The following is a 24,799-nucleotide window of genomic DNA, read 5'->3' as shown; positions in this document are numbered from 1 at the left end:
CTCAAAGATATTTGAATTGGGATGTGAGGAAGTCTACAGAGGCACTCACCTCTGATGACGAAACCAAATGTATTGCCTTCTTTGTGCAGCGTCACCTCCACGTTTTTAAACATGACCCCTGAGCCCTGTACAGCTGAAGAAGGAAACAAGCAGTTCAAAGTTCTGCCGAGATTTCAATGCACAACCGGAACACATAAATGAACAGACTAAATTGCAGTTTACATCATTGAGAACGAGTTAACTGAGCACAAGACTGCTGTTATAAAACATCAATTTTATTGCTATTTTGTATTTTCAGATTAGGATAATGTCATACAGTATCATTGAAACGTGTTGGTTTCAAATAAGTTTAGAAGAATTTTATCAAATTGGAAAAAAAAAGTTCATATGCATACATTATGTTTGTGTGTATGTATGTGTGTATGTATGAGTGTGTGTGTTTGTGTGTGTGTAAAATACAATAATTTAGATGAAAAAGTAAATAATTTGATAAATTACATATATACACACATATGTGCACACATATACACATGTAATTTACATTTATAAATGTGTGTTTCAAATAAGTTTTGAATTTGATAAAATTCTCTTATCAATTTGTAAAAATTGTTTATACACATACAGTTCATACACATATTGTTAAATTGTATTTTATGCATATATACCAATATGTGTGTGTGTGTGTGTGTGTAAAACACACAAATACAGTAAATATGCACAATTATTTATATAAAAATATAAATGCGTAATTTATATATAATACACAAACATATGCACACATTTAAGTAGATTTTTGTACTATTATACGTGTACTACAATTAGAAATTATTATATTATATTATAAAGTACATCTGAAATATGTACTCTGAATATGAAAGGATCCTATGTATAGAAAATCAGTTTCCTGGGCCAACATTCAGTTGTGTTTAGTTGTTTAACATACAGTTTAGTGTTTACTTTTCAACATATTTACCTGCAGAATGCTGCGACTGACCAAACAGAATCCAGTACACCAGCTTTCTTATAATAAGTGATACAGTTGATTTTCTAATCTCACTTACAGACCGGCGGCAGCTCGTACTCGACCTCCAGGACGACCCTCTCCCCCACATTCTTCAGCAGACTGATGATCTCATCATGACGAAACTTGGTCAAGTTGATTCCATTCACGGACTTTATGTAGTCCCCTACGTTCAACTGGTCACTCCTGCAAAGAAACAGACCGAGAAATAGATTCTACGCATTTGCTGGAGAAAATGTGCGAGGAGGAAATTGCATAACTGAAAGAAGGAAGAAAGAACAGTGAATAGGCAGGAGAGAAAAGAGCAAACAAAGAAAGAGAAGCAATAAAGACAGGCAGAAAATGAGGCGGAGATGGAGTCAGGTCGAGCTCGGAGGCGCTTTGATAGCTGATCTGAGCCCATGAAGGGAACACTTTGTTCTAAGAAAGCATCTAGTGAGATCAAGACAGGCTGCTCCAGTCTCCATCTCGCTCTCTCTCTGACACACATACACTCAGATGAAAGCTCTCGCGTTTTACAAGACGGCCTGATTGTCAACAGATTCTGGAAATACAAGTGTGATGTTAGGCAGTTTATTTCAGCTTGAGTAAAATTATAAGGGCAAGTGTCTCTGTGGTAATAAGATATAAGAGTTGATACGCAGTGAAACGTTTAAATATGAACAATTTATTTGAGGAAGAAAAGTATCTGTGACTGTGAAGAAGAGGGTATAAAAGGTGTGCGGGTTTTACTATACGACGTGCAGTGTTTCAGTGTTCTGGGATATCAGTATGGATCATTTTTCTGAGGATTGTGGGTCTGTGTGTTTAGGGGAGAGCTGATACACTAGCGAACAGTAGGTCGTCTGCCATGCCTGACAGCCAACAGGGAAATGGGAAGAAAGTTCTGGCTAATGCAGTATTGATTAAAATATTCTGTCTACCTTCTCACACACACAGAGAAAGAGAGTGACATTGTGTACAGAAAAAACTATGCACACACACAGAAAATACTTCCCAGAAAATGCTCCAACACGACTATGACTATGTAAACATTGATCTCTCTGGGCCTGTCTATTGATGTCTTAGCAAAAATTATTAGCATGAACACAAAAAGATAACAAAAACCTGACAACACAAAGTCTTCGAGGTGAATTTCTGCAAACTAGCATCTTACAAGACTGAACTGAAAGTTGTTTTTATATTTTCTAAAGAATATGTGATCGGTGCTTGCTAGCTGTACAAAACTAGCCACAACAACGCTAATGTACAGTTCATATGAGTGATTGCTACAGTATGAAGTTAGGGAATTTTAAATGTATTTACACTGAGCTATGGGGTTGCTAGGGTAGTTGCTAGGTGCCTTACTTAAGTCTACCCCAAATTTATGTTCGCTAGATAATGACTTAAGTACCTCTTTTCAGTGTAAGTCTAAGGAATTTTTTCTTCCCTAAAATGCCAAACAAAGATTTCAGACATTGCTCATGCCTGAAGCTGGAAGAGTTATGTGCTAAAAATTTGAGTTGGGTTCAAATTTTCACTCTAACAACAACAGCTTTAGCAAACAACACTAAATACTGTTTCTAAATGTTTCCCGAGTTTTGAATCAGAGATGTCAGACATCTTGAAAACAGCACTGTTTTCAAAGAGCTGCAGTGTTTTCCGAATTCAACCTTGCTAATACTGACCTGGCAGCGATGCCGCCCTGGCGCAGGTTGGAGACGCGGGGCTTGCCGTCTTTGTCGATGCCTCCGGAGACTGTCAGGCCAAGAGTGGTGCCTTCCTTCTTGATCAGCTCCACAGTGCTGGTGCCCTTAAACTCATCTGCAATGCAGAAGGAGGGATGAGGAAGAGGATCATTGGGGGAAATGTGAGAGGAAGAGCAGAGACAGGAGATGAGAGGGTTACAGGAGCAGAGGAGGCCAGCCGCTGCCATACCCCACTCTCCTCTAAATGATTGTGATCAGGCGTCCCAGTCTGGCCCTCTTTTACACACTCCTTTTCTCTCTCTCTCTCTCTGTCGTTCTACCCTAGCTGGTAATTAGTTATACACTCTAGGGTGCTTAGTGTGCGTGTGTGTGTGTGTGTGTGTGTGTGTGTGTGTGTGTGTGTGTGTGTCTGCACTTAGCAATAGGTCAAGGACACAGTCTTCCCCAGAGGTGCGCGGAAACTGACAAAACCTTCTTTGACAACACCTGGGAACATCTTCACTTGGAAAAATTTTAATTCAGTAAATAAAAATAAACTGATTAAAAACAATAATTAAAATAAAGAAAAAATGAATAAAAACAAGAAATAAAAATGAATAGATGAAAAAAAGTAATATTATAAATTATGAATAAATTAATATTATAAATATAATAAATGACCATATATACACACACACATATACATAAAATGTTATTATGAAATAATTATAAAATAAACAAAATAAAACTATATATATATATATATATATATATATATATATATATATATATATATATATATATATATATATATATATATACACACACACACATGTATTCAGACACCTTCATTATTTCACACATTATCAAATTTTATTAGCTACAGTTTAGAAAATGCTAATAAAATATGACAGTTTAATTTATTTTGCTATTCTCACAAACATAAATGAACTATAGTGTTATAAATATTTTTAAGTTCTTTTAGGGTTATTTCATAATTTGAATTAGCTTCATATAAAAATGTAAATTTTTAGTATTTTTTCCAATTGCTTCCCTTAAATCATTCCGTCTTATTTTTACTATCTTTCTCACCGTCTTGCATAGATTGGACAGGTTAGGACAGACGCGTTGCTCCCCTATCGACTGGCTGTCATTCAATCCCTCAGTGGGATCGTCAAAGTCACAGTTAAGAATCCTGCATATCTGTGCAAGCAGGGCGCTCTCTCCCTCCCTCTCAGACACCCTGCCATCACTACATCAGCTGTCTAAGCTGGAGAAGAAATAAAAACAAGGGATTTGTAATCCCTCTCTCCTGCCTGGAAGAAGGAAAAGATGGATTTATATGTGTTTGTTCGCTTTCCTTTCCTCTCTCAATATGTCTTTCTGTGGCGGGATAGATAGTGAGAAGTGACGAGGCTATAAACCCCCCTGAGGCTACTGACAGAACAGAGTTGCTGAGCATCTCACCGCAGGACGACAGCAATAACGGGACACAGTCTACAAAAAGAGCCTCTTTGGTGCTTAAAGCCTATAATAAAAGACACTTGCTCTTCTTTAGCAACAAAAAAGCTTCATAAATATTCTGGGTAAACACCACTGATAGAACATGAAAGCACATTAATGGAGTGACTTAATTTTGAACTTGAAAGCATTTCACACCAATCTAAGTTTAGAAACTACATGCAAATATGCCAAAATTAAGCCTTGCTTTTAATTTTGTAATTTGTTAAAGTGGGTGGAACATTCACTGAGATGCATTTTGAAAAGTTTCTGCTCTGAGAGTAAAAAAAAAACAATACTTAAATGATTAAAACAAGCACAAACTGAACTCAGTGTATCATCTTGAGTGGTTGAAATGTACATTTCTTGCAATGCTTCAATATCGGTCGAAGCACAACCATTTCGGCATGCATACACTAGTGAACAGTTTCTGCATTGACAGTGAAATCATGGTCATCTGTTACAAATCCATCAACTTATTTTTGCTTTAAAATCCATAACTGCAAAACCTTTACATGCAAATCACCAGCCCCGTAACCTCAGCAGGGGAAGAAACAGATATGACATTGCACTCGGTCTCAGATCGATACCGCTGCCATATGGACATGGGAAGGGAGAAACGTGAAACGTGTCCCAGGACAGAGGGAGGTTAGCATGGGTCTCAATATCTGGCCTGAACCTGAACTTCTAGGCAAGCCTATGGAGCCAAGCAGGGCTCTTGCAGGGCAAACATACTGATATTTCAAAGACATCAAATTAATTGAAAGAGAAATCAAACTTACTGTATAATGTGCCAACAGGAACTGATGAATAATTTAGTGTGTGATTGTGTGTTTGGGCGTAATAGATGCAAAACATCTTGTCTTGAGAGAAAAAAATTAGAATCAATATTAACGGGAGTTCAATCTATAAACAGGCCTCATGTTGTGTGCCAGTATTTTGATAATTAATTGTAAAATAACTGCTGAATTTGCCTTCAGCTTTCATCAAATAATTTGATTAAAAATAACTTTACACTGCTGGGGATTCGCCTGACAGCAAAAAATGACAGTGGGACAAATCATCAATGTTGCTGTCATTTCTCTCCTCAAATTCGGGTGAGGAATATACTGGGAATATATTTCGGAGGTTTGTGGCAGCATTAAATTAACTCCCTTGAAATGTGGTAAATAGTTAAAAATGCCACATCTACAGTGTTTTAACAGATTAACATTAGGTGAATTTATAATAAAATGTATTTCATAGTTCTGGTTGCGAAATGTCTTTTTGAACGGTTTCTTTTTCGTAAATACCCTCCAAGCCAATGCATCCTTCATGCATGTTGTGAGCCCTGTCACGCAGCTGCACCGGGGGGCCCAGTGGGGTCATTCAATATCCAAACAATTTGTGGCACAGTATGCCATGGTCATATTACAAGCTCTGTCTTAAGCTGTCTGGGGAAAGCGTGGTTCTCTCAGTTCACTGAGGGTTCAGAGTAATATCTCGGCCCAGAGCAAGAAAAAGGGCCACTGGGATCTAATGAGCTGTGCTTTGAGGGCTACACTGGGACAGGTGTGGAAGTTGATAAGTTGATCCCATTACTCGTGGTTTCATTTCATTCTATGTCCTCTCTCCCACCTTTCCTGCTTGAATGAGGCAGACAGAGCGAGTGTTGCTTTGCCATGTTGCTACAGTAATGAGACTGGCCATCGGCTTTCTCAAAGCTGACAGATTTCTGTGGCTGGATCGAATGCTATGCCCATCAGAAAAGTATTGAGGGGAAGAGACAGAAAGATAGCGCTTGACACAGCATGTGCGAGAATGATACAAAGCAGGAGATAAAAGTACAGATGGGAGTCAGTGATGGAGAGAGCAAGATATAGACGTCTACCTTGCCAGTTGAGGCACTCGCAGGTTAAAACACTTATCACTTTTTCAATCTGTGGCAGAAAACATTAATCTGCGATCACAGACTGATCCAGATAGCATACTTGATAGATAATGCACTGAAAAATCCAACCAAACACAGGAAAAAAATATAATAAAAAATAATCCTTCAGTCCAAGAAGCAAACCAACACTCTATCATTTATTGTCCAAAAGTTAAGTTACATTTTTAAACATAAATTTATTAATTATAAATTATTTTAATAATATTATGTAAACATATTTGTTATTAATAAAAATGTATTTCCATAAATTGCACAAATGTAATGTAATTTAGGGATGCTATATATATATATATATATATATATATATATATATATATATATATATATATATATATATATATTACTAAGCAAATGTTGGATATGTAATTGAACATGCTCAGTTGCTGTATTTTTACATTTAGATGACCTTTTTCCATTGTCTAATGCTTACTTAAAGCTAATTATTTTGACAACATAATAATTAAATGATATAATAATTAACCATGTTAAATGTAATCTTGAGTAAATGTCAAAATGAATAGCAATGATATTCAATTAAAAAATAAAACCAAAACGAATAATAAATCCACCTTTATTCCCATATAAAATGATGGGTTTTAGTATTTTATGATTTTATTTATTTGGACAAAACAGTATATAATTCAATACAGTATATGATAAATTTTGTACAGCTTGATTGGATGCACAACCTTGATGCAAACAGTAAAAGTTATAAGACAACCTTTCCCCATTCTTTTAAAGACTGACTAATTATGTTTATGTTTATGTCTGAAATCACTGGGGAATATTTTTAGCAATAGCCCAAAAAAAACAAAAACATTGTATGGGTCAAAATTATAGATTTTTCTTTTATGTCAAAAATAATTAGAATATTAAAGATCATGTTCCATTAATATATTTTGTAAATTTCCTACCGTAAATATATCCAAATTTAATTTTTGTTTAGTAATATGCATTGCTAAGAATTCATTTAGACAAATTTAAAGGAGATTTTCTCAGTTTTCGATTTTTTTGCACCCTCAGATTCTAGATGTTTAAATAGTTTTATCTTGGTCAAATATTGTCCGATCTTAATAAACCATACATTAATCGAAAGCTTAATTATTCAGTAAATAAATCTAAATTTCGAAAAACTTAAGACTTTAGGTTTTGTGGTCTAGAGTCACATTTAGCTGTGTTTTTCCCTACTGTTCGCCACCTCATACAGTATGCAGGAAAATACTTGTGTTTTCTATGAAAAGCTCAGGCAGGGACAGCAGCGAGGTGTCTGTGACATTGCTTGGAGGTGTTATGAAAACATTTGGTGAAATGCCCGCTGTCAGTTCACGGTTTAACTCTCTATGAAGGCTGTAGGCGTACTAGCAGGTGGGCTCAGCAATGAATGGGCTATCCACCATTGAAACTTTTAGCAGTCAAAATGACAAATTGGGCCATAATTCAATATAGAACCAGGAATGACTAATGGTTGATGCTAGCAACCATTCACAGGATATAAAAACAAACACATGCATAAACAATTGCTTCAATTATAACATGGATGGAAAAAAAGATTGCATTCATTAAACAATTTCTAAACCGGCCCTTCAGAGGGAGGAAAAATTATATAACTAATCAAATAAAAAATTTAATTTGATATTTGCAATCTGAGAATAAACGATCTGGTGTTTAAATAATACAGCATCTCTCTTTGATGATGTTCAGTCAAGCAGACTTTTACACTGAGACACGCAATTCCCTTTTTGTGTCATCAAACTCTATTCAGTCCAGTAAAATTGACAAACAGTGGTTCTTAAAGGCTGATTTTCCTTCTGATGGACATCATTTTGAAGTTGTATGTGAGACAGAGATCAATATCCCTGAACAGAGACCATTTAGAGAGAATCAGAATAGTTGATAAACACCACAATAATGCACTTCTTTAATATCACCCAAACCACAAGCAAGAAGTACTTCTGGACGTCATTTTAATACTCAAAAGGCAAAATTTCTGTCTTAATGTGTGAAAAACTGCCTGTTCTTATTTGTATGCTGCACTAACTTCTCCGCAGGAGGACAAAACACAAATTAAAATACTATCTATTGGCTCCTGCAACAAACAGGGTCTTCTGGGAGAAAAAAAAGTTTCAGCGCATTTATCATGGATTTTGCACCATTGAGGTATGAAGTACTAGCCCGCACATCTGCTCACAATCTCTTTACTCATCTGCCTTCGACATTCAGTTTTAAACCTCTCAGAGAAACCAGGTTTGCTTTTCGACTTTGGCCACATTTGGACTCTTTGGCCACATTTAACTCTTAATTATATTTACACTCTCAGTAGTTCATTTAATTAGTTTGCTCACAATGTTTAACAATACACATCACAGAGGATTGTAAGAAGTAACATTGTCGACAAAGGAGTTGGCCATTTCATCCAAAAATCATTGATGATTTCAATGATGAATGCGGAAAATTATATATTTTGACTTGCTAAGGCTACTTTCTTAAATAGCATTTGTCTGTATATTATATATACAGTTATTCTAAATAATAAAGCATGCATTTAAGTCTATAAATACATTTACTCTATTAAAAATGGGGTCAGTATTTTTATTTAAATACATAAATGCTTTTATTAAGTAAGGATGCATTCAATTGACCAAAGGTGACAATAAAAGACATTTAAAATGTTCTAAACATCAAACATATTTGTTCATTCAACTCTTTATTTAGATAAAAGTACAATTAGATAAAATAATTAAATACAAACACATTTTAAAAGTAAAAAAAAAATAAAATGAATCAATCATGGGTTAAAAGTTTCAAGACCTTTTTAATGTGACCTTCTGCAAGTTTTAATAAGAAAAAAACCTTGGGGATATAAAAGTGTCTGAAGTTGAAGAAAACCCCAACAACAAAACTTCCCTAAGAAACTCCGCTCACAAGAAAGCACCACAAACAGCCCTTAAAATGAGCCAAAACCTCCATTAAGCTTTCACACCTTCGACAGCTTGATAACGGACCTCAGGCCAAATTATTAGACGCCTCTGCGGTTGCACCCTGCATTACATGCAGCTCTGAAAGTGCTAAATCACTTTAATGCACTAACATTTTCAGCTTGCAAGCTAGCGTCCACTGCCATCCACAGATAACTCATCTGTCAGCAGCCTGTCTCTTTCACTCATTCTGTGCCTGCCCAATGAATGCTAACATGGCATTTAAAAAGAGATGTGTATGCCAAGGGACAAGCGTGAGCTCGTGTGGTAGCAGGAAATTGAGGCTATACAGTACATGAATGATGCGTCCGTATCTCTTCAGCAGCAGCCCAGTGAGCTTTGGGACGCTCCTGCACTGCAGGCCTCAGCTCCTCTGTATGTTGCTTAAAACATGCTGTGATTATAACCAGTTAGAGAACACGACCCCTGGTGGATTCATTTGCGAAATTCCAAGTAACAATTTGCTAATCCCCTCATCCATATTAATAACAACGCAGAGGACTAATCGAGGAGATTTAAATGTGCAGCGAGATCAGTGAAGGTGCACAAATGGAGAGACTTCAGCCATTCTCAGCATTATTTCACAGCGGTTTGAGTGACTCTCCTGGGCGTCTCTCTCAGCGTTATAAAAACACAGAGATAGAATCTTTGAAAGAGAGAGAGGAGACTTGTTGAATCTGAAATGAAGTCATCAGGCTTTTCTAGCCAAGATCTCTTTGTTTTGCTACTGTTATTTTCAAGAATTTTACATACGGTTTACTTTCAGTTCATTCACTGGATTGTAGAATTGAATTCCGCAAAAAGGTGTTGAACTGGAATATGAATTGAAACGATAAAGAGAAATTTAATGCATTAAAGCTACTAACTAAATTAATGTTTTTGAAAGCTACTGTTCAAGTAGGATTTAAAAAAAATAAATTAGTACTTTTATTCAGCAAGGACACATTAAATCATGACAGATCAAAATCAAAAGTGACAGTAAAGACAAAAATGTTTTTATTTATTAATTTTTTATAATAAATGCACCCTTTGCTACCTCAGTTCAAATTCCAAAATTGAAATTGCCTTCAAATCAATTCTGAAATCTGAAATGAATTCCTAAATAGTCTCAGGTTGAGGGGCACAGCACAAAATTCATCATTAGTTGCTACATGAATCCATTTCCCACTTTCCCAGCATATAAATGTTTTAAAACTAACACTTTAAAAATTCAGGATATCTACACTTACCAGATGCATTTAGAGTCTTTGGAGAGTCTAAGCATGGGAAGCTTGTTCTTTCTGTCTCTCTAAATAAAGCCACTCGGCTCTAGTCACGCTTCAGCTTAATGCTTCACTTTCAATCCTTTGTTTAAATTGATTTTATTATTCATAAACAACTCATGAGCATTATTTTTTTTTGTTGTTGCATAAAACAAGATATAAACTTAGTGATTTAGTATTCTAATTATTAGTATTCCCTCAAATCATATAAACAGAACTTATCCAACATGTCTGGAATACTAAATTATTCAAGCATAATGCAAATGAACAAATTAAAAGCCATTATAAAAGATTCTATCATCAGAATATGTTGCAAATTTTAGAGTGACTAATTGTGATTAGATAAGGCTCAGGCCTTGAGCAAGTCAGTAACGGCCAATAATAATAAAAAAATAAAAAAAAGTAAGTGATTTACTTAGGAAGCATTATGAGAAGTGCCACCATCTCTGGCACCCTCAATTGCAAAACCATCTCACCGAACTCGGCAGGAGCATCACAGTCTGCTCCCAATCTGTATTCAGATGGATGTTTTAATACGGCAGTCCAAAGAGCCCGTGCCCACGGTGTGGAGCTACATCAGAACGTGGGCACGAGGCCCCAAAGCCTTCATTCTAAACGCTAGCCGCTTCTGAAGATGGGTTTGATGTGCTTAGAGCTCTATACTAAGAGATTATACAGAAAATTTATTTCAACACCCTCCGAGACATATTTTTACCTCTAGCATAGAAATGTGCTCCGCTTCAAAACAGATCTCAACTAACACAGGAGGGGCACAATTCTTTACAAAAGTCTTTAAGCAGAAATCACTCGCTACAAATGCTTTAATAATCATGATAAAAGTAAATTCAGTCAAATGTGTTCAGACATTTGACCAGAAGCATATGCTAAATAATGTAAAGATATTGTATAAAAGGTTAATCAAAAACACTTATATGTAAAATATTGAAATTTTGTGAAATTAAATATATTAGATATATTATTAGATTCAATTAGATGAAAAAAGCTTAAAATCATTTTTTTTTAATTGATTTAAAATAAGTTTAAGCACTAAAGTTATTAAATCTAAAATTCAGATAAAAATAAATGAAGGCTAAATAGAACTAAATATACTAAATAAACTAAATATTACTATAACACTGGTAACAACAGCATCTAAAATAAACACTATCCTGTTTGAAAAAAAAAATATATATATAAGGCTTCATAGAGCTAGAAGCATTGGAAGGTTAAGCTAAGATAAACTAAGCTAACATGACACAACAACAGCCATTGAAACAGCCACCTGAAATAAACAACAACTATTTTGCCGAGTAGTGCCTAATGTTGAGTTCAAGTCAACATTTCAATTTCCAAATTTCTACATGAAACTTTTAACAGAACTTTTGAGATAATAGTGTATGATGTTACACAAAAATGGCGGCACATTGGTCAATGTACACTGTAAATGATAAACAATCACTTTTTTATATGTCACTTTTCGAGAATCATACTACATCACACCTTCAAATAAAACCCAGCATATTTTACACTATTACTGCAGAGACAGGTTAGACATTGTGCTCTGTACCTGGAATACTCTGTCTCCTAATGGCCAGAGCACCATCTGGTGGCCTGGAGGGATTGGAGTGTTTAGTGTAGGGCCCCTCATCTGAAAAACAAGAAAACCAAGACATTTGAAAACCACAATGGTTTTCATAAGCAAAACCTTGTCCTTATGTTCACATGCAGGCAATACACACAAAATCAAAAGGCGCTGAAGACAAGGGGGCGTTCTTCACAGGAAATAATAGCTGTCATAGACACAGCTATAACAATGACCAACACACTCTCAGAGACGTAGCCTTCAACAACAGTCAACTGAACAAGAAGCTGTCAGCTCTTCACACACATGCTTAAATGTATTAAAAAGGCACACAGACAACAACATCGCTCTCCCCAGCCAGTCCTACATGTTGAAAAGAGAACAGTGGCCACCCGTCTGTGATATATGGTGAGTGCATCACCGCTCTCTCTGAGTGTGAGCAGCTCCAGCTGTGGTTATCCGATTGTGTGCTCAGATTTATAGCCGTGGAATACCGAGCAAAGACAGCGGGGAGTCCCGTCATTATGAAGCCCTTAAAGAACAGCGGGACAGCTGTTTGCTTTGACTGCAGTAGCAAAGCGCAGCCAGACTCGACAGCAGATCACACGTATCATATCAGTGCCCACGAGACTGGATGGAAATGTATACAGCAGGAAAAGGATGACAATTATAAACATCCTTTCATTATATCCCATCATTTCTGAACATAAGTGGACGGCAATCTGCTTGGTGAGGCACGCTATTAAGTCGTGGCCTAATGGTTCGAGATTTGGACTCGTAATCCAAAGGTTGTGAGTTCAAGTCTTGGGCCGGCAGGAATCATAGGTGGGGGGAGTGAATGTACAGCGCTCTCTCCAGCCTCAGTACCACGACTGAGGAGCCTTTGAACAAGGCACTGAACCCCCAACTGCTCCCCGGGCGCCGCAGCATAAATGGCTGCCCACTGCTCCGGGTGTATGTTCATAGTGTGTGTGTGTGTTTACTGCTGTATGTGTGCACTTTAGATGGGATAAATGCAGAGCACGAATTCCGAGTATGGGTCACCATACTTGGCTGAATGTCACGTCACTTTCACTATTAATCTTGTTCGCAATTAGGGTGAGAACTCTGAACAAATCCTTTTTCATAAGAATTGATGCACTATATTTAGTATGATGTTAATTAGTATGTAGTAAGTAGTATGGAGCACTTAAATCAGAAGTTAATATGATACAGTTGAGAGATGATGGTTATTAATCCATGACTATTATTGCCTTTCTAGAACTGTTAATGCACCATTGTATCTGTTAATGTGTCTTGTCTGCAATGCAAATATGTAAATTATATGCAGATAAGGTCATGCATAATGATCTTAAGCTGCTCAAGGGAGAATTTTATGAATATACTAATAATTGCCTAAAAATGTAATTGCTAAATAGTGTGTCGATAAACAGATATTACTGGTGGCCAAAAGTTTAGAATAATCCAGTTCTTTAATGTTTTTTTAAAAAAGAATGTTTCTCTCCAAGGCTGCATATATTTGATCAAAAATACAGAAAAGGCAGTGATAATATAATATATTCCAACAGTTTATAATAACAGTTTTCTATTTGAAAATATTTGAAAATGTAATTTATTCCCATGATGCCAAAGCTGAATTTTCAGCATCATTACTCCAGTCTTCAGTGTCACATGCTCCTCAAGAAATTATTTGAATATGCCCATTTGGTACAGGATATAAATCATATTTGAAAATATATTGAAATATAGCACAATTATTAGAAACTGTAATAATATTTCACAACATTACGGTTTCTATGGTATTTTTATTAAATAACCTTGGTAAGTATAAGAAACTTCTTTCAAAAACATTTAAAAATCTTAATTTCAAATTTATGTGATTTTGAAATCTGTTCAAAATTAGTGTGTGTTTCAACTCCCATCTCCATGAGGTAGTAATTTATTTGAAAAAAAGTTTAGTAACACTGATAAAACATTATGAAATATCATGCAAATATGATGAAATATAAAAAAATAGATATACAGTATGTATACAGACTATACAGTATGAATGAGGGACACAGTTTATGCTTCATTAGCATCACTTAAATGAGCGTCTGATATTATTTATACCAATTCATTCCTAAACACATTCATTGGTTAATTTGTCTTTAGTGTGGTAAATAGGCTGGACACAAGTCACTTTGCACAAGAGCCCCGAATGAACGTAACATCCCACTCCTGCTTTATTTTTTTCTGATCAAAAGGCAGAAAAAGCTCTGAATCAGGATGTATTATAATACCCTCTCATTAATAAGTCATTCCATGGAAATGAGGGGAGGTCAAAATTAACAGGAACCTTCAGAAGACCACAGGGAATTAGAAATAAGTCTTCTCCGTTTACTTCAGTCAGTTAACAGCAACTCCTGGGGCATTTCTGTGTCAAATCAAATGCACCAACTTGTTAAATTATTGAATGTCCACTTTACTAAAGCCACACATTACTATGTGAAATTAAAGCATGAAAGAGTGCTTGTACTCATGGAGATGGAGCTGAAATTCAAAAGCACTTTCCTGCTATACAAACATGCAGAGAGCTCCAAAAGTCAAAAGACAATGACAAATCTGTGATTTAAAATCTAATAGACACCAGAGGGGAAAAAAAAGTAAAACAGGAACATTTCGGTTTAACCTGTTAAATGTCACTCCGTCCCGTATACGGGACACCTACGTTGACTATACTATATTACAATCAAATTTAATCTAATCTTGACAAACTATATATCGTTGGAAAGGTCTAAGACCCCCAAATATATATTATACCAATATTTTTTGTTAAAAATTATGTAGGAAAAGTAATAGATCAATTTATGACAAGAGTGCACCCTCAGAAATCTACATTACAAAAGGAGCTTTTACCTTTGTTTAAAAAAAAGACTTCCTCGTTGCCTTTTTCTCTATCACATTTTAGAAATCATCAGAAGTTATATATCACTTGAAAACATAAAATCACAAAATTCATCCTTTAAAACCCATTTTAAAATCAGACATTGCATTACCATGTAAATGGAACATCAAAATCATGTTAGAAAAATGCTTTCAGTCATGAATTATAAAAATGTAGGTTTGTATCATGCACATTCAAGTCTATCTTCAAAAACGTGAGTGACAGTTATCAGGTTAAAAAGAATAAAGAAAAATAAATTTCCAGTTTAAATTTCCAGTTTAAAGAAAGTTCCAGTTTATTTAGTATTTGTAAAAAAAAAAAAAACCTTGATTAAATAAGAAATAAAAAGAACTTATAAATCTACTGTAATTTATCTGTAGAAATTGAAAAATAAAATATAATACATAAAAAACACAAATCACTAAAACTAAAATAGTGTTTAAATGTAAAATCAATGTTGTGATTATTTTGGCATCTCAACATTTTGTACAGAAATAAATGTGTATAAGTAATTAATTCTGAGATTGGAGTACTTGGAGTACTTTTTACTATATATATATATATATATATATATATATATATATATATAGTAAGCTTTATTCCTTTAATTTAGCACTTGATGAAAGCAGAAATTATTTAAAAATGAGATAAGTCCACAAATAAACATGCAATATCATCTGATAAAAATAAACATCGACAATAATACTTTAAAAAATCCTTTACAGGATCTACCAAAAACCAATATGTTGACAGAACCTGATGTGCTCTGTTCCTCTAAATGATTTTTCCAGGGAACATGTAGCAGCAGTTTGTTTTTATTTTGTTAGACAAGTCGATTTGAACCTGCCAGTTAATTGCCAATAGATTTGAAATGAATTGGAGATTCAATCCAGTTTACCCACCTTCCTCCAATACAATCTGCTGGGTAGTCCTTACATAAAAAAGAGCACTGCTCGCAGACTATGACGACAGCCGACTGCTTGCATCTCCCCAGAGAGCAGAGAAGACAGACTCGTTTAAAATGCATAAAATGCAACGCAACTGTAAGCCCACAGTGTCTATGAACTAGCTGATGTGTTGAGATGACACACAGACCTTCAGATCTTCAAGCCATTTAGTGAAAGCAAGTGATGACCAGACTGACAGAGGGGTCAGTAAATGGATTATCGGCACATCCAGGAATCAGATTTCTCTGAATTCACCACAGGTTCTAAACCCAAGGCACCATGGAATGAAGTTTACCTTTATTTCAGTAATCTGATCATCGTCTTCAAACACGCTTAGTGCTATTTCGGAAAATCAACACTGAAGACAGCGTGGAAGCAGATTTATTTGTTTTCATGTGGTGAAAAGCAAGAATAATCCATCAGCAAAATGCTCCTACATACGAAAGTTTCAAAGCATTTCATGGACTTCTCCTACGAAGACGTGTAAAACAGCATGTGGGTGTTTTCCATATAGTGGCCCAAGGCTTCGCTCCTATATCAGAGCGTGTTGCTTTGAATGACGATAGCTGCTTTTATTCATTATACAATAAAACACTGTTGCAACATGGCTTCCTGCATGAATTATATATATATATATATATATATATATATATTTTTTTTTTTTTTTTTTGCACTAGCACTTCTGCTGTAGACCAAGTCCATTTGTCAAATTTGGATTGTTTGTTCATTGCAAAAGCGGTTTTCCAAACTTGGGTAGTCTAAAGCTAGAGTTTTCATAATTTTTGATGCAAAGAACCTCCAAAATTTAGACAGATAAATGAAAATATCAACAAAAATTATGTAATATTTTTAAAACATAAAAATATCACAATACAAATACATATACTATATAAATAATAAATAACACTGTAATACAGACTAAATGATTGGCAAATGTCCAGTACACATCCGGGAATGATTCGAGTTGACATTTGATAAAAATTTCTATTAATTAATTAAAAGCATGAAACTTGTGCACGAATGAATAAAATGAGATTATTAACTTTCATTTAGAAAACAATGTGAATTCTCATTCATGCCAACTTTTAATAATTGGCTTTTATATTAATAAGTCAAAAGAATATGATATCTGGAAAATATTTATATATAAACAGTTGGCACATCTTTTTTTCCCCCATGAACCCAGTATTAAAGTGTTGTCAGATGTATAAAAGAGAAGGTGTAATAAAACACTGGGTAGGACCAAGCAATCCAACTAAACTTCACCTTTTGTGTGTGTCTTGACAATGTCTGGCACAGATTATTGAGATTGAGACACAAATCCATCTCAGTGTCAGTGAATTGTGTGGCATTCAAAAGCTGCTGGATCTCAATGATTTTGTCTCTTATCCTGAATCCTGAATAAGTGTGAGGGAGAGGCTCATCTTGGCATCCGAGGAGAAGGTGTTAAACAAAGTGGCTCTCGTCTGTCTAGATTACACCATCACATGAAACACAGCCCTCAAATTAAAGCCTCAGTGCTTGTGATGTGCAGATCACACACACACACACACACAGAAATAAGAAGACCAGGACGAGACACATGCACAGTGAGGAACTGAATGTAGACCACCAGGAACACAAGCCTTTGTAATCCTCACAAAATACAAATCTCCCACTCCACAGAGGCAGATGATGGATATTTGGTACACCCATTCCAGAAATTCACAGTTGGATAAATGTAGAATTTATGTAGTCTACACTCAAGTACCTAATCATGATGCAAATTAAGTTAATTGATTTGGCACATTCATGTTAAACAGATATGAAGGGGTCCAAAAATCTGGCATTTAAAATCTAAATACAAAGAAAAAAATTAAATATGAAATATTATTTAATATTAAATTTAGGCATCTCAATATTATGTACTGCATTAAATTTGAATGAAATTAAGTAAGAAATTAATTTTAGTGCAAATTAACTGTCGCTTAATGAAAGTTGTAATTAGGGTTGCTCATGTAGTACTTAGGTAACTAATAATAATAATAATAATAATAATAACAATAATAAAAGAGTACAAAACAAAAAAGGCAAAAACATAGTAACAGAGCAAATTATACAAAGACTTATTAAAGTGAAGTTAAAGTTATTTTTCTGAGGTCAGACTAACAAAGTTTGTCTGGTGGACAGTAAAATAGCATTGTGGCAGTGACTTTTACACAGGCAAGCACTGCTCACATTTTAAGGGAGGGAAAAGAAACAGTAAAATTCAAGGTTTTTGTTTATTTATTTATTTTTTTTTGGGCATGAACATTAGCTGTTCAGCAGTCTGTTACACAGAATGACAGACTGAGACCATGTGTGAGAAGTCTTGAGAGCAACCAATCCAACATTACAAAAGCTCAGTCAGCCAAACCAAGCAGCTGACACAGCCATGTCTCTCGGATCATTCGTACATTATTATGTAGATGAAATTCAGGCATGACCGCATAGCTGGATGACTGAATATGAATCCATTTCAGGATCAAAGACCTTCAAAATATAATAATGAAGACATACTCTTTATTTCTTGGGGAGCGTGCAAGATAACACAATTTCCACATTTAACATTCAATTTTCACACCAACATTTTATCCCTATTCTGACAGATTTAGCAGTTTAGAGAAAACAAAGCAGCACAGAGGGATATTAGTTAACCACATTAGCCAAAGCCTATTTTCAGCATCCAATCACTCATTCTCCCAGTGTCGCCATCCCCTGCGATACTCACCGACGTCACTGCGGAAAGCTCTGCTGACACCACACAGGTACGCCATAGGGTAAATGCTCTCTACAACACCCAGGGGTCGTCTGAAATCCACTTCGCCTTCCAGAAACCAAGACTAACTGTGCCAGAGATCTTCAACCTCAGCAGCTGTCCTGCATCTGTTCTCTGCATGGTTCAGCCGACACATGGAAATGTCCACACACAAACTACTCATACGCACACACCTACGGGCTCGGAGAAGCAGGATGTTGCTCGGATGAGTGCACCGGTAGGTTCTCCGGCAGTGGGTGTACTAAAAGTGCTGATGATGACCCAACAATTTACTTTTTCCTTCTTTATTCAAAGAAAAAGCCCAGGGCACTTATGCACTCTATATTAGAGATCCCGCAAACCAATAGTTGTACAGTCCAATGGAATGGAACACCATTAAAAAAGTTTTTAAGAGATCAACAAGTATGCTTGCTTTATTCCACCAGTAAGAGTCCAGGATGGTTGAAGACACATTCTGCAAAAGTCAGCATTGCGTGCGACAGGTGGCGAAATTAATAAATAAATAAAACCCTGAGTCTCAAGGCGACAAGAATGAACACAGACCGAAGTGAGATGAGAAATTTTGGGCTACAGCACAAGGAAAATGGAAGCAAGAGGGTAAGTTTGTGCACGGAAGAGTGAGAGAGAGAGAGAGAGAGAGAATGGGACAAGATGAGAGATGCAAGCAAAGTGGCGTCATCCTGTCAGGTCACAGCATGCTCGCTCATGCATACTGTGGAGGACACGAAAGCAAGGTACAGGAACACTTCCTAAAAGATCTGGAACTTCTGCAAATTGCAGACTTGACAGACTTCCATTTTTTCCCAGCAACCCCTGCTAGTGGACTAAATAATTTTAAGCATACAAATGCCAGGCATGTGGTAAATTTGTGGCCTTCTCTACACGGCCTTCAAAAATAACATGACATGCTATTGCTCTAGATGAGAACATTTCAAAGAAACATTTCAACTGTCCTCAATAAGAAAGCATTTTCATGCAAAACGACTTCAAGTACTGGTTAAAACCAGACTGAAGCGAGCCCAGAACTACCCCAGGGGAGAGTGAAGGAACGGCTCTATTATTTTTAGCTGTGATCTCAGTCTGCGTAAAGTGGGATGACAAAGCTCACCAATCTAGGTTTAAAAAATGGAACTGCATCGTACATAAAGAGAGCCACAATTCCAGAATCCTCCTGGGCACCGTGGAGGAGTGTCTGCTCGTATTCACCTCTAAGTGGAGAGGCTGGGATTAAAAGCCCTGAAATGTTAACACGGGTGGCCTGAGCAGTCAGTTCCTGTCACACTCAACCACTGCCGGTTCAGATGAGGTGGTACTACAGTTGGGATGAGAGTGGCATCTCTGGGAGAAGAAAAAGAAATAAGGAAAAAGAGAGAGGGTCTGAATGAAAGTCACAAACCCTTAACTAATTCACTGACTATCTGATGCATTTTGCACTGACAAGGACTTCTTCTCAGAAAATCACAAAAAAAAATATCAGAAGATAAATAGAGAAAAAAGTGCCCTCAAACAATTTATTTCTTTGCAGTACTTCAGTTTTTGTGTACTTGTGATTTTCCAGCATATTAAAGAAAAGCAGTTGAACAGCACAGTGCTTATGTACTTGCACATAATTTAGATGTTGTTGTTTTTTTAAATAAAAGGAAGGAAGTGGGACCCCTGGGAGAGATTAAAATATGACTGTTCGTGCAAGACAGCTTTTCATTTGTGAGATTCCCCATAGTGTCACCAACCATCTCAAGCAGTCAACCCTTCGGCAGCTTTCCTCCTGTGGATAAGTTGCTAGGTTCTTCTGAGTGATTCTACCTTTCATTTCAGCCCACTGCATATGCCGTTCTTCTCTGAAGCTTATCTGCAGAGCAGGTGAGAGGTGCTCCAGCTCCCACTGAAGGCGAATGCAGTGGGTAATTGGCTGTTTGAAGTACTGGAAAGGCCTATCCATTTAAAAGCTCCAATTCAAACAGCAAGACGTTAGAAATTCATGAGAAGCCAAATGAATGAATCTAATGAGAGTGACTCTTTGACCTCCAAGAAAAGAAGGTGCAGCACTGTGTTTTAAAAGAAGAAAACTGCTGCCAGCCGTGGTAATACAGTGTTTTTAAGAAAATGTGATATCGCAGCACCATGTGTGTTTAAAAATGTCAAGATTTTCTCAGTTGGTGAAAATTTAAATGTACCCTATGTGTCCAAAGGGTAAAACTTAAATAAATCTCCCACAAAGATCTTATGAATCTTATGAATCTTCCACCGAATTTACATCACATGCAATCTATATCTATAAAATATAAAAGTTAAAAGTTTTTAGTGAACTATTGCTTTAAATTTGCACTTCGCAAATATCTGAAGTTCATGAACACATCACTTATTAACTCAATGGTTCTTTGCTATAACATCACCTCACAGCATTAGTGCTCCTGAGTGTAGAAGAAAAATACATCAATTAAAGGAAAGATGATGATGAAGGGGGAGACTTGCGCACTGGGCAAGAGGAACAAATAGTTTATTCTCTCTCACTCCACCAACTCTGGAGGAATCCTAACCGGGAGAGAAGACTGAGAACAACAGTAAACACACACCTACCTCTCTACCTCATCTTCCCCTCCCCTTTGTTTCCGAAGCACAGCATTTGGTAACATAACATGCTCCAAATATCTTCCAGTTCTTGTCATGAGAAGTGCTTATAAATCATCTGTTGTCGACAAAAGAAAAACCTTAAGGCCTGAAATAAAATAAATAAATAAAACAATGGTGTAGAAACAATTTTCGCTTCGAAATTGCTAGTAAATTTCACAATTACAAAGAAATGGCAAGTAACTGTGAGAACCTAAATGGGACATTTTGGAGAAGAAAGCCTGAAACTCTTTGAACTTTGAAAAATAACTTTTGACTGTCTATCTGCTGTTTACTTTAATAAAAGCTTTTTAAGAAACTAAGACAGTGTTAAATATTAGTATTGTGAATTAGTGTTTAATAATTATCATCATAATCATCATTATTAATTAAATATTATTTAATTCTTCATTAAATATTATTATTATTATAAGTAATTCTTTTAATAATTGTATATAAAAACATGATTAAAAACGATTGATTATTATTATTATTCTATTTTTCTTAAATCTTTATTTTTTTAATATATTTTAACAAAACAACTATTGATGTATAAATCACAAAATGCAGCCCTACAAACAAGCACAGCTAAATAAATTAATAAATAACTAGTGCAGTGCACTTTTTATAAAAAAAAAACCATAATTAATTTTTTACTCTAGCTAACCATTTGGTGAGAATTAATGCATTTGTACCAAAACAAGTGCATTTAGATTGCACCACTAGCCAAAAGAATCTATTGACACTTTATTCTCACCTGCTGTTCATGTTTGCATCTATCTAACTGTGTTTGGTTTCCATGACAGTTTCACTTTTACTATTCAGACATATGGAAGCAGATGATTAAACCCTGCAGGCAGCTTAGCCAATCAGACGACACGCGAAGCATTACACAACCTGTCGAGAAACACCGCTGACACCACAAAATTAAGTAAACTAGAAGCCCAAGCTCTGGCACTCAGGGTCAGTACATGAATTTGGGGAAATTAGCTACACACACACAGCACGGCCCGAGGACACATGCGGAGCAGCTGACACAAGCAAAAGCAAAGCAAGTCTTGCATGTAATGAGGCTAATGAAGGCTTCTGTTCTGAATCAGGACTGCTTATTTGTGTGCTGGTACAACGTGTTTATAGGACCCTCAACGGGTGGGAGCTTAACCGAATAGCTATTCACTAAATTGATTGTGATTTCTCTGTAGAATGAGCCTAGTCCAGGGTTGACGGACATCATAATACCAGAGCAGACTTTTTCCATTGGCCACCCGATCCTGCAGCATGCTTCAAGACCAGCTGGAGGCCGTCAAGTCCTGCCAAAATTGGACACAAGGGTGGAAATGACTTAATTGGACCCAGGAGAAGAGACAGCTGAGGAAGGACTGCCATTAATGGGTATATTTCTATATTATTAACCTGTCTCAGAAGCACACTAGGTGTTTTCTCAAACTGAGGTGATATTTAATCCCAGCCTGAGCTGAGACGGAGGGGTGCTTATCTGTCTCCCATCTGAGGTAGCACAAAAAACCTATACTTAACCTTTAGAAAACTCTGTGACATTCATACCCTTGGGGAAAAATTACACAGAGGCTGCAAAGTACAGCGAGTGTACAGAGTGTAGTCCATTCAAAATAACAGACTTCCTCTAGGCACAAAGGTCATTCTACTGAAAAAAGACAGGGCTGATTGAAAACGCAATGGAGTCTGAGAGACTCTCGTCGCCTTGATCGCCTCACATATCAGCTGAACAACCAACGCCCTGACACTTCATCGGCCCATGCAAGGGAGGTAACGTCACAAAGCTGAAATTGCTGACAAGAATTATTTACTTTAACCTTCCACAGTCTGCCCTGCTGAAGCAGAACACGAGCAAACCACCAACTACAAAACACGTACAGTAGGCCTAACTATTGTGCTACTGACATAAGAGGTGTGAAATACATTTTCTATATAATCTCACTCAATTTTCATTTGGTGGACTATAAAACTGGTGGCAAAATTCAATAGATTTCAGCTTTGTTTGCACTGAATGGCTGGTGGCTATGACCAATGGTTTTGATCTCAAATGAGATGTACTGCTAGTGAAAGCAAGATTTCATTAAATTTTGACTATACACACACACACACACACACACACACACACAAACACATGTATTTAATAATAGCAAAAAAATATTATTGGTAATTGTTTTTTGGTTAATATGTTTGCAGTGGACCACAATCAACACAACATTTTAAACATTTTTGTACCCAATCATTCAAAAGTTGTTAACTCTAATTAAAAATAACTGACTTTTGGGTCAGTTTGAGGTACAAGCTAGCAGTGTGAATGAGAGTTAACTAAAGGGGCCCAGAGCACCCTAAAAGCAAACGTAAAACCACCCAGACTGCAATAGTAACCACACAGCAACCCCCTGGAATTGGTCCAGAGAATACTGCTCAGGCAAGAAGCTCTCATATTTTCATCAGAAAAGGTAAAAATCAAATTAATTGGTCCACTTGTTTCCCATGACATGGATTTTACTGGTTGCAAAGGCTGAAGGTTGACACACCAGAACCCTTAACTTGTGCTTAATGAGCTCTGTTCTCCCTTCCTCCGTTCCATATGCCATGATTTAAATATAGGACACTCACTGAAAGCTGTCAAATCGTAATACCTCTAGGCTTTACAGTTTCAAAACATGGGCCCATAACGCAAAAGAGCCAAAACAGCACCTCCTTCACCACCTCCTCTTCCTGGCACTAAATCCAGCTGTCAAGCAAGCGTAAAAGGATTGATGGAGGCTGTTCAAAGGGAAAGCGGTGGAGATCAGGACAGACGTGTGCCAGCAGAATGAAGAAGAGCCAGATGCGGTGAACGCAGCATCCTCATCTCCGGAGGAAAAAAGAAAAACTGTTACATTTCTTTTCAAACTTCAACCTGGCGAAAGAGCTTGAAGCTCCGTGGACTCTTCTGAAAACACGATAGCTCCTCTGGTGTGTGAATGAAACCAGAAAAAGGTGTGATGCTCATGCGGCTGCACGGCAGTTGAATCCTGGGGATGTGTTAAAGTACATATCACTGAACCAGTTAGTGTTCAATTGCCTGACCAACAAGTCCATTTATTGATCTTAAGAAATTTGTTAATGGGCGAAATGTCATTAATTTTTTTTTCTTTTTATTCTATGCATTTGATTTAATGTTTAACACTGTTCAATAAAAGTGCCTATTTAATTATGCACCTTTTAGTTCATGCAGGTAGCAGGATATTCAATGGCTGATTATTTTTGCCCGTGCAGTTGCTTTCGCTCAGTAGGTGTGTGTTTTGTCTTTCTATCTGGTGTGAATTGGAGCTTATCAACTGGCTCCCTTAATGCATCTCTATAAACTGAATTCTAAATAGTTTTTCAGTCAGGAAGCAAGTAACCTGAGCCACTGAGCTCAATGCAAAAGGGTTACAGTGTACCCAATGACTGCTGAAGACTGGAAATGGAAAATGTCCCTTATCAGAGTCAGGGAGCGATTTGCATACCAATTACTACAGTAGGTAGTACAACCAGACATACAAACCTGGATGTGAACATAAGCTCACAGACTGAAACATATGA

At 36.4% G+C, this 24,799-nt stretch overlaps 1 protein-coding gene across 10 annotated transcripts in view; it reads right to left on the bottom strand.

Moving 5' to 3' along the window:
* Positions 1 to 24,799, bottom strand: part of LOC127975881 (glutamate receptor-interacting protein 1-like) — a 224,930-nt gene that overhangs the window by 59,463 nt on the left and 140,668 nt on the right. For all 10 annotated transcript variants that reach the window (XR_008157649.1, XM_052579950.1, XM_052579912.1 and 7 more), the window contains exons 2-5: positions 11,923 to 12,003; positions 2,689 to 2,824; positions 1,062 to 1,207; positions 50 to 133 (exon numbers count right to left, since the gene is read on the bottom strand). Coding sequence is in view for 9 of the 10 variants with exons in the window: in XM_052579950.1 (XP_052435910.1) it covers positions 50 to 133; positions 1,062 to 1,207; positions 2,689 to 2,824; positions 11,923 to 12,003 (447 nt within the window). In the remaining variant the exon portion in view is untranslated. The remainder of the gene's footprint in view (positions 1 to 49; positions 134 to 1,061; positions 1,208 to 2,688; positions 2,825 to 11,922; positions 12,004 to 24,799) is intronic.

This window comes from Carassius gibelio, chromosome A4, assembly GCF_023724105.1.
Source record: "Carassius gibelio isolate Cgi1373 ecotype wild population from Czech Republic chromosome A4, carGib1.2-hapl.c, whole genome shotgun sequence".
Taxonomy (NCBI): domain Eukaryota; kingdom Metazoa; phylum Chordata; class Actinopteri; order Cypriniformes; family Cyprinidae; genus Carassius; species Carassius gibelio.
The sequence above is the reverse complement of the archived record's forward strand: the minus strand, read 5'-3'. Positions and strand labels throughout refer to the sequence as shown.